At 59.1% G+C, this 10,244-nt stretch overlaps 2 protein-coding genes across 2 annotated transcripts; one reads left to right on the top strand and one right to left on the bottom strand.

Moving 5' to 3' along the window:
* Window positions 1-166: 166 nt before the first annotated feature.
* Window positions 167-6,743, bottom strand: BTBD19 (BTB domain containing 19). The gene is made up of 8 exons (XM_058808958.1): window positions 6,655-6,743; window positions 4,532-4,751; window positions 4,184-4,237; window positions 2,621-2,680; window positions 1,268-1,336; window positions 822-953; window positions 503-628; window positions 167-388 (listed from the first exon to the last, which is right to left on the bottom strand). The coding sequence occupies exons 1-8, from the start codon at window positions 6,741-6,743 to the stop codon at window positions 254-256; spliced, it is 885 nt and encodes a 294-aa protein (XP_058664941.1). The 3' UTR covers window positions 167-253.
* A 2,200-nt stretch (window positions 6,744-8,943) lies between these two features.
* Window positions 8,944-9,588, top strand: DYNLT4 (dynein light chain Tctex-type 4). Its single transcript, XM_058809006.1, has one exon. The coding sequence runs from the start codon at window positions 8,944-8,946 to the stop codon at window positions 9,586-9,588; it is 645 nt and encodes a 214-aa protein (XP_058664989.1).
* The last annotated feature ends 656 nt before the right edge of the window (window positions 9,589-10,244 follow it).

The raw sequence follows: 10,244 nt of genomic DNA, 5'->3' as shown, positions 1-10,244 counted from the left end.
CCCCATCACCCTTGGATCACTATCTGGGCAGCCTGCAGTGTCCTTGCACCCATTGCATAGCCCAGCTCCACCCTACCCCAGCCCCTGCACCACTTCTAGGGTGACCCAGGCATCCTGCCCTGGCCCTGACGCTGTGACATGTGACAAAGCACCTTATCAATGCTCTTGGCCACAGCAGCATCAGTGCCTAGCCCCACTGCCTGCCTCGCTGCAGAGTCCCTGGCTGGGCTGGACAAAACTCCTTGCCCAGCCCCTACTTGGCGTGTGGCTCGAGGTGACGGTGATGGTCGCGGGGCCGTGTGCCCCGGCGGGGACGGCAGAGGCGGGAGGGCACCCCGCTGCCTCTCCTCAGAGCGTGGGCACGCCAGGCTGCAGCGATGTTCTCCACCTGTGAGCATGGGGGCATCAGCATTGCCACAGTGTGGTCCTCCTCAGCCCATCCCACAGCACCCTCCAGGCCTGGAGGTCAGTCAGGGGACACTAAGAACAGGCAGCAGCTCACCGGGATGAGGAGGTCCTGCTGGTTGTGGCTCTCCAGCGTCACCAGCTCGCTGGGTGCCAGCAAGGGCAAACGCAGCTCCCTCACTGGCAGGGCAGCCACCTCTGGCACAGGACGCTCCAGGACAGCCTGTGAGAGATCAGGATGTGAGGGATGAGGCTGGTGATGTCCTGGGCACCAGGGGAGGCAGGGGCCTGAGGGGAGTGACACAGATTCTGTGTGCATCACAGAGCCCTGGGCTCAGGGACAGCATGCCTACACTCCCAGCCTGGGCTGGTGGGGGCCCAGGCACCCCTGGGTGGCCTTGCTGCGTGACACTCACCGAGCTGACGTGTGCCCACTCCCGCACAGCCTGCACCAGCTCCAGCTCATCCACGGCCAGGCGGTCACTGCGCAGCACCCGCGCCAGCACCACGTCAGAGAGCTCACGGAAGCCCTGGGTCTGCACCACTGCCTGCCAGCACACCACAACACCAGGGTGCTGGAACCAGGACCCCACACAACCACCACCCCCATCCATCAGACACATCCTGGTGCCATCCCTGCCTGGCATTCCAGCATCACCCAATACAAACTCCAATCCTCTGGCACTCCAGTAACCCCCAGCCTGCCTCTGCCAGTCACCCAGCATCTTCTCTCCAAGTACCATTTGGTCCTCTCCCAGCCTCCAGCCATCCTGTCCTTGCCTCATGCAGTGTACTCCATGCCACGTGCCCCCCATGCCCTGGGGTACCCCACACCATGCTCCCCCATCACCTGCCACCGTACCGCGGTGCAGCCCTCGATGAAGGCCAGGCAGTGCTGCTGGAGGTCCACCTGCCCATAGGTCACCGCAGCCTGTGAGACAACACAGACACCTGCAAGGGGGTGCAGGGCAGGAGGAACTCCCTGCCAAAGCCCTACAGAAACATGGGCACTGTCAGGGGCACAGGTGAGGCACACATCCCTCTGGGTTGGGTACCATGGCAGAGTGTGGGGAGGAAGGGGCACCAAGGCCCCCCCTCCTTTTCTGGCCTGCCCAAGATCAAATGTTTGGTGGCTCTAATGCCCACAATGGTCACCCAGTCACACTCTAAGCAGACGTGTGATTTTCCACCTCTGCTCAGGCACCTCACCGAGCCCACAGTGGGCAAGAAGAAGCCCTGGTGCTGTTCTCACAAGGTAACACCACAGGCACATGAAACCACCAGTCCCCAGAGCTCCTTGTGTGGGCACAGGATCAGCTTAGAGCCTCCCACAAGCACCCCATACTCCTGTTGCCAGCCTCAGCCTGACCCACAGCTGCCATCCCCCACTGCAGCAGGAATTTGGGGTTGCTCTCATGTTCTCCCAGCCCTACTGAGCAATGCTCATCCCAGGGCTGGCACTGCCCATCAGGTTACCAGGAGGGCACAACCCCATCCCCCCACAGCAGCCCCTGCGTGTGGGGTACTCAGGACCGGCACAGGCAGGGTGAACATCATGTCCCCCTCCACCACAGCAGGGGACCAGTGCTGACGTAAGTGGGGAGGGCAGACAAGTTGTTTTCTTCAGGTTTGTTTTGTTCTGGGGTTTTGGGGTTTCTTGTTTTGTTTCCTCTGGGCCAATTTTAGCTCCATTTGTCGCAGTGGTCTGGCACCACATCTGGCTGGGGCTCTGTGTTCTAAGGCAGGCACCTCACCCCAAGATTGTTTCAGCTTGTGGGAGATTAAACAAATACCCCTTCTCTGCAGAGCAGCCTTAGTCCCACCAAGTAGCATGGCAAGGGCCATTAGGACCTTTGCAAGGCTATTTTTAGGTGCTTCAACTCTCAGCAGGACTTTTGGGACTGGCTCCCCAAAACCCAGTGCCTCCCACTTTCATGCAGATGATGACAAAGCCCTGGCACTGTGGAGTTCTGGCCAGTCCTGCTCAGGCTGACAGAGAAGACACTTCTCTGCCAGGATCTGGTGGCCCACTGTCCCTTGCAGCCCTGGTACAATCCCAATGGTCTGGGAGTTGGCAGGACAGCTGCTGGGCCAGGGGTGAGTGGGAAATCTTGCCCCACTGTCCAGTGAGAACAGAAGGGTCAAGTCTGTTCCTGCCCCCAAGATTCTACAGGTTATTTTTAAGCCTTTGTGACCCCACTGGTGTGACTCTTACCTGCAGAGCCTCACAGACCTGCTCCACACTCAGTGTGTCCTTGATGAACTTGACACAGAGCTGTAAGACAGGGAGAGGTTGGGCAGAGTGAGGGACACAACTTTGCCATGCCCCCACAAAATTCTCAGCATCCCCTGAGCCCCCAGAACATGGAATGTGGGGCAGAGGTACATCCAGTCCCCCAGGATTTCATAAGCATTGGCCTGTGGCGTGAGGCCTTGCAGTGTGGATGTGGGCAGCCAGCTTGGCCACTGATGGAGACAGGGACCAAGACTGATGTGACCAAACCCAGCCAATCTGATAGCCCCAGGTGGGTTCCTTAATCCTGTCTATAGATGCCATCCATGTTCTGCCATAGGGCACAATCCTGGTGCCAGCTGCAGTGCACTGGGTGCTCTCAGCTTTGCCCCAGCCCTGCCTGCCAGTGGTGCTCTAGCTGTGACTGCAGGGGGAACAGCATCTCCAGCTGCATCCCCTACACAGATGATGCAGGTGGGATGCAGCCAAACCAGCATGTTTATCATGAGTGGGACCTCTCTCCTGCCTATCTCAGCTGCCTACCAGAGTCCCTGGGAAACCCAAGGGGATGTGACATGCAGGGAGGAGCTGTCAGCTGGGACAGAAGGGGCCCTGAGTCATTGGCAGGAGGGATATGAGGTCACCCTGCAGCTGGGGACACTGACATGGTTTCACCAGCTGTCCTTGGTCAGCCCCTTTCCTTCCCACCCCTCCTCTATGCAGGTCAACCCTCTCAGGATGCATTTGCTGGGTGGTGGGTTGTGACTCATGAGAGGAGCACCAGGTCCCCCTTTTCTTAAACACCCCTTGTATCCCTTCCCTGCCCAGACAGCTGTTTGACCGCTCTGCCACATCTGGCCTTTGGCTGATCTTGTTCCCACAGGTCCCAACCCACCACTCTGGCAGACAGGAGCCCACAATTCCTCAGCTCCTGAGGTACTTTCCCAGTGTGACGTAAGGGAAGTCTGGGTGTGAGATGTCAGCTCACGTGTTCAGCCAGGCTGTAATTCAGGAATCAGGCTGATGACGTGGCCTGGCTGCCCTGCCCAACACCGAGCTCTTCAGCTCCCCGGCCCCTCCTCATTCAGCTCCCACCCTTCCTCTGTGTCCCTGCTGCCCTCCCAAAACCTTCCCACCCGCAGCAGCACAGCTTTGGCAGCACCACAGCTGAGGTGCTGACTGCTCCCAGCACTGGGGCTCTCTCTAACTGCATCATCCTGTCAGATGACCAGAGAGCACGTGTGGGTGAACGCACAGGGGCTTTCCTCCTGACCTTTGCTGTGCAGGAGATGTGAAACTCCACGTCCTTCCACGTGATTTCTCGGGATTCCCCTGTGGGATTCCCGGCCGCTGCTGCACCCCCTCAAGGGGGATCCCACTGGAGAGACTTTCCAGGATAGAAAAACAGGGCCAAGGCTGTGTAATTCACCACAGTGCTTTCCTCAGAGGCACCTCCAGCTAGCAGCCATGCAGGGACCATCCTGGGGTGCTGCCCAGCCTGGGGACACTCAGGGGCCACTGCCCACAGCCCAGATAGCACCGTACCTTGCACAGGTCCTGCAAGCCATACTCCACCGATGAGGTCAGCACCTCCAGTGCCTGCAGGGAAGAGGGACCTTGTCATCATCAGTGTGTGGGGGCATGGATGGGCACAGCTGCCCAGGGTAAAGGAGCTCCTGAGTGGAGCACGCGAGATAAGGCTGCAGCATGAAGAAAAATGTAGGTCTTCTGCTGTGGTGTCCCCATTCTCACCATCCAGGGTATACACAGTCAGAGGTCCCAAGACATCACCTCCAATTTTGGCACACCAAGAGTTGCAAAGCACCCCTTCCCCTGCATCCCCTTCTTGTCCCTCCCACGTCCATGGTCCCTACCAGCCCCATCCCCACTCACTATGTGGCTGTTGAGGGTGACACTGTTGGTGTAGAGGAACTCAATGACGGCCAGGAAGACCTCAGGCTGCACGTTGCCCAGGATGAAGGGGCCCTGGGGTGGGACACTGCTGGAGGAGTCCTGGCTGAGCATGCCACGGAACACCTGGCAGCGGCACGCCAGCACACAGCGGTGCGCAAACACCTTCTGCTGCTCCTGCCCCACCACGAACATCACATCGCTGCGGGGGAGAGGGGACATGAGGGACACAGTGCTGGAAAGCAAGGACACATCCTTCCCTGGGCTGGGACAGGGCACACAGAAGTGTCTGGCACAGGGGGACAGTACCCTTTACTTTTAACCCAGGCATTTGTCCCAACAGGGGAACAGAGGGGACCTTGTTGGTGGCTCTTTCCAGCCATTTGAATGCTGCAGGCGAGGTGAGCATGACAGGTCCCCTGGAAAGCACAGAGAGCCCAGGGTGCTGGCACCGAGCAGGGCAGAGAAAGGCCAAGGACAGCTGGAGAAAGTTACTTTCTCTTTTGGCATAGCAGAGCCAAGGAAAGCGTTGCTGTCACCGGGATCAGCCTCCTTGACTCATGGGAACTGACTCATCATCTCAGGGATGTGAAGTCCCTGGCACAGCTGCCAGAAGGGCTGGCACTGGCCCAACAGGGCAGCCTGTGGCATACAGCAGAGCACAGGGACCATCCTGTTGCCCTGATCCCCTATAACCCTCCCCTCCCCAAAATGTTTCCCCAGCTCCATGGCTCCAGAAAAGGAGGGCACGATCAGGGGAAAGGAAGCAGGCAAAGGACATGGAGTCACCAGCTTGAGCACACTTGTGGCGATGGCCCATCTATCCCTTTCTTCCTTCCTCCATCCCAGCAGGCCAATGAGCAGAAGACACACCACTCAAACTCTGACTGCCATGAGGACATGCACAAACCATCAGAGTGTCCCACAGGACACTTCTGGTGTATGTGCCTACCAGAAGGAAGGACAACTGCGTCATCCCAAGTGTCTATCAGGAGACACACAGCTGGGGCAGGATGGGTGCTGTGAGCAGAGCCCAACAGGTCGTCCATGACTGCTCCTGCAAGGGGGATCATGACAAACTGCTCTGCAATTGAGGTCCACAGGTAAAGAGGGGCAAGCAAAACACAGCATGCAGGCTGAGATGTGGAAGGCCAGCTATGATGATGGCATGCAAGGTCTGGGAGCAGGACACAGGTTGCAGGATGTGGGATGAAGAACAAAAGCTACAGAGTGCAGGCTGTGAGATACAGGCTACAGGAGAAAGGATGCAGGATGTGGGATAAAGTAGATAGATGCAGAGCACAGATTTCAGGCTGCAGGATGCAGATTGCAGGATGCTGGATAAGGGGTACGGGTTAAAAGATGTAAGCAGCAGGATATAGGCTGAGAATGACCAGGCACTGTCAGCCACTCCTCTACTGCCTGGTGCTGTGGCTGGGGAGTTTTTACAGGAATTTCTCTTCTGGGTGGCCAAAAATTTCAGCAGGAATGGGGATTTCCTTAGATAGCTCTGGTGTTAGATAGGCTGGCCAGGCCTCAGCAGGAAGTGGGTGAAGAGGACCACAGCCAGGCAGGACACACCATGTGGGTGAGGGAAGCCAAGGCAGCATCTGCATCTCTGCTCTCTGCTGTGGCAAGAGGTGGCAGGAATGCCAAACCCTGTGAGGAGGGATGCTATGCCCTCTGGGGATAAAGCACCAATAAAGCCAGGTGGCAGAGGAACTGAGCAGGGAGGACGCTGCTCCTGGGGAGCTCAATGTACCCCCATTCCTGACAAGGGCAAGAGCCCCAGTATAGGATTTATCCTGGGAAACTGCCTTGCCCTGTTGGCACCATGCAGGGGGACAGAGGGGGTCTGGGCACACCCGGGAGCTCTCCCTCCTCCTGAGAGAGGATGGCTGTGCCGGGTGGGCTACACCGGGGCAGGCCTGGCCTCCTCTTGGCATGCGGGTGTGTGGGGAGCGCTGCACAAGCCACGTCGGCCCCATCAGCTGCCCGGGGCTCCCCGGATTGCCTGCGGGCCCCAATGGCCCCAGCCGGAGGGCTCGGGGCTGCGGGAAAGCAGCAGGAGTGTCGGGGGGAGGCGGCACGGCCCGAGCCCTCACCTGAACTGGGGGTTGTTGACCAGGGTGCGCAGGGCAGCGCTGAAGGCGGCCACGTCGCCCTGCAGCCGCGCCGAGCCGGGTCCGGCCATGGGCGGCCTCAGGGAGCGCGGCGGCGGGAGGAGGCCCGAGGATGGCGGCGGGCGATCCGGGGCTGTCGGGAGGCCGGCCAGCCCGGGGAGGCCGCGGGGAGGAAGCCAGCAGGCTGCGTCGTACGGCACGGCCCATTGCTAGGGAAACCTGGCAGGCAGCGCCGGGGCTGGAGGCCGGGCTGCCGGGGAGCGGTGGGAGGGAGCCATGGGACAATGAGGCGTGAAGCACAGCCGCGCTGCCAAGGCGGCTCCGTCCGGCACTCGCCGGATGGGGAAGCGGGGCTGATCCGCCTCTTGCAGCGAGTGGAATTCCTTGCCGTGATTCGGGGCTTGGCTCTGGCACGCCTGGCGCGGGGACGGTGCGGCCCGAGCTGGCGGCTTTGCTGCGGAGCAGAGAGATGGGGGTGAAAGGAGGCTGGCAGCTGGGATTTGGAAAAGGCAGACACGCACGGACATCACCCTCACCTCCACCTGCACAGCCCCCATGGAAAGCTGCTGGGAATGGCTGAGTCCCCAGCAGCAGCACTGGAGCATACTGGAGCCCAGCAGGAAGATTTGTCCCCAGAAATGGGGGAAGCCTTCTCTCCTGCGATGCCCCAGGCCAGAGCCCTGCAGCTCTCATGTCTGCTTGGGGTACAGGCGCTTGCAGGCAGAAAAAAGCATCACCAGCCTCACAGAAAGGCTTGGGTGGGAAGGGATCATTTACTTCCAACCCCCATGCCGTGGGCAGGGATGCCACCCACTAGATCAACCCCCTAGAGCAACCGCTCACCTAAGCCCAAACCAAGTGCTGTGCCATTCTCCAACCCTTGGCTAGCCCCAAGCAGCCCAAGGAGGAGATTACCCATGGAGGGATCCACCCTTGCCTGTCAGTGGGTGGTGCAAGGGAAGGCAGGAATGGGGCTCGGAGCTGAGGCAGCACCCCAAGGGAAGGGGTCCAGCTGGCAGTGTGCTTGGCAGCGCTAGTCAGAGGCAGGCTATAAATACCTCTGACTGGAGATAGAAACACAAATGCCGTCTCCACTTTCCTCAAATAGCTCGGCAGCCAAGCCAGACAAAGGCACATTGATGGAACAGCCGTGTCGTACCAGCTGGGCTGGGCTCCACTGGCAGAGAGAAACTCCAGCAGGGTCAGGAGCCCCCAGGGACCTGCTCATTCCCAGGCATTACAGCAGCAGGGTCTCTGGCACATGCCACAGCTGTGCTTCCAGTCCCTGGAAGTGTTCAAGGCTGGGTTGGATAGGGCTCTGAGCGCTCTGGTCTAGGGGTGGCATCCCTGCCCATTGCAGGTGATGTGGAACTAGATGATCGCTAAGGTCCTTTCCAATACAACCCACTGTGTGATTATATGATTCAGTGGGTGCCCACCCACACACACTCTCCCTTGGTGCAGTGGGGCATAAGTAGCCTAAGGATGCAAATGTCTGAGCAAAATCAAGCTGTTGGAAGGCCCAGCCCCAGTGCAGCCCACAGTCAGGGCACAAAGTAGTGATCACAGGGGCTACTCTCCACCCCCTGCTCTTCTCTTGCACATCCAACACCAGCCTGCATTTTTCAGGGCTGCCAGGGAAATTGGAGGGCACCATGGCTGGAGTAACCACATCCCTGTGCTGACACAGCTGAAAATGCAGAGGGCAGGAGTGAAGGGGAACAGAGCTGTCCAGGGACCAGGAAACAAGGAGTTACAGAAGCCATGCCCCAGAACAGCCCTGGAGACCTACAGTGTCACGTAGCAACACTTCACCTTCCAGGAGCACAACAGGTTTGGCTCTGCTCACAGCAACTTGCAAGATAAAGATTGGTCCTGGGCAGCAATATCCACCAGAGACAAGTCCCCTGGGTTTACTCCGGAAGGACAGTAGCAGAACTTTGGGTAAGTGTGGTATGCAGACCAAACACTGGGGAAAAAGTCACTCACCTGTGCTGGGGGAAGTTCTGGGGGTGGGAGAGCAGAGAGCTGTGCAGACAATGCGTTACCACACTGGATCAGCCCCAGCTGGCTGAGTCTGATGGGCATGGAGGCACTGGAGAAGGGAAGACAGCTGCCATGGATCTCCCAGCCCCTCTGCATCTCATCTCTTGCAGACTCACATGCCAGAAGGCATGGGATTTGCTGAGGGCAGAGATGCAGGGGAATGGAGAGGCTACAGCACACTTGCCTCACCTAACACCCAGGTACATCTCCTTTGCAGGCCATCCCATGGCTGAGCAGCCCGTCCCAGAGATAGCCCTGCTAGCCCAGGTGCTGGCTGCAGGCAGCACTGAGGCCCCTGCACTCCGCAGTAGCCGCCATGGGTCCCAGCCCGCAGCCCCAGCCCGAGGCCCTGAGGACAGCAAAGCTCCCCCTCTGCTCTCCCGCCGCAACTCCGTCCTCAGCCGCCGCAGCTCCTTCGGCATGGGCCTGGGGAGCAGGCGGCCCTCCTGGATGCTCCACAGACGTGTCAGCTTCTCTGGGCTCCCCATTTTCCAACCCATCCTCAAGACCCGCCTTGAAAACACTTACAGGATAGGGCCAGACAAAGGCTGCAGGTTTGATGCGGACCAGGTGCAGCGGGTGCTGGAGGGGACCCTGGCCTGTGCCTTGGGGACCACAGTGTACAGTGCCCAGGGCAGTGCCCCACTAGCCCTAAGCCTGACTGAGCTGCTGCAGAACCAGGCCAAGGAGGTGGTGCCACCCCGCTACAAGCTGGTCTGCCACGTGGTGCTGGGCCAGCAGGGCCAGCAGAGCCTCTTGGTGGCCAGCCGGGGACTGTGGGACCCTGAGACCGACAGCTTTGCCTCTGCCACCTTCTCCAACGCCTCCCTCTTTGCTGTAGCCACAGTGTATGGGGTCTACTTCGAGTAGCACATGCCTCTGTGTCCAACCAGTCTTGTAGAGCTGTAGGGAGAGAGCAGCTGAAATAAAGAAGTTTTGTCCAGCTGTGTGTCATACCTGGAGTCTTGGGCCAGGGTGTGTGCAGGGAGCAAGATATGGGTGCTCACTCCAGCCTCAGCTCACACCCACACTGCACTTCCCAGTACTATGGCTTGCAAAAAGACCTAAGCGGCAGTAAACACAACAAAAGGCTGGATTTCCCTGGAACAGGCAACTGCCCAAGGCGGTTGGAGCAGCCCAGGCTGCTTCCCACAGCACAAGCTGCTCCCAGGCAGATTGATTACACAGATCACCTTCAAAGCAAGCTCACAGAGCTCTTTCCTGGCTTCATGCCCAGCTCATATCCCATCACACGAGATGTCAGTGCAAGGGCCCAGGCAAGCCCTCCACCACCTGGGTCATAGCTCCTGCCTTCTGCAGCTCAGCAGAGTCAGGGGAGAAGCTGGGTTGGGTCCAAGTGCTGAAAGGACTGGGAATGCATTTGGCAGTAGCAAGGAGAAGTTTGAGGCAGCTCCAAGGCTGCACCAGCATAAGAGCTAACTCTGTCCTTTGTGCCAGCCCCATGAAAGCAGTGGAGGTACCACATGGGCTTCTCATAGCCATCCTGCCTCCCTGACCTTATCCCC

Source organism: Ammospiza caudacuta, chromosome 7, assembly GCF_027887145.1.
Source record: "Ammospiza caudacuta isolate bAmmCau1 chromosome 7, bAmmCau1.pri, whole genome shotgun sequence".
NCBI lineage: Eukaryota > Metazoa > Chordata > Aves > Passeriformes > Passerellidae > Ammospiza > Ammospiza caudacuta.
The sequence above is the reverse complement of the archived record's forward strand: the minus strand, read 5'-3'. Positions and strand labels throughout refer to the sequence as shown.

Bases quoted from the DNA above. Each gene is read 5' to 3' on its own strand.
- BTBD19 (XM_058808958.1), bottom strand. From the start codon at position 6,743: ATGGCCGGACCCGGCTCGGCGCGGCTGCAGGGCGACGTGGCCGCCTTC. The intron at 2,681-4,183 runs GTACGGTGCTAT...CCTGTCTTACAG, and splicing joins GCTTGCAGGACCTGTGCAAG to CTCTGTGTCAAGTTCATCAA. The intron at 629-821 runs GTGAGTGTCACG...GATCTCTCACAG, and splicing joins AGTGGGCACACGTCAGCTCG to GCTGTCCTGGAGCGTCCTGT.
- DYNLT4 (XM_058809006.1), top strand. From the start codon at position 8,944: ATGGCTGAGCAGCCCGTCCCAGAGATAGCCCTGCTAGCCCAGGTGCTG.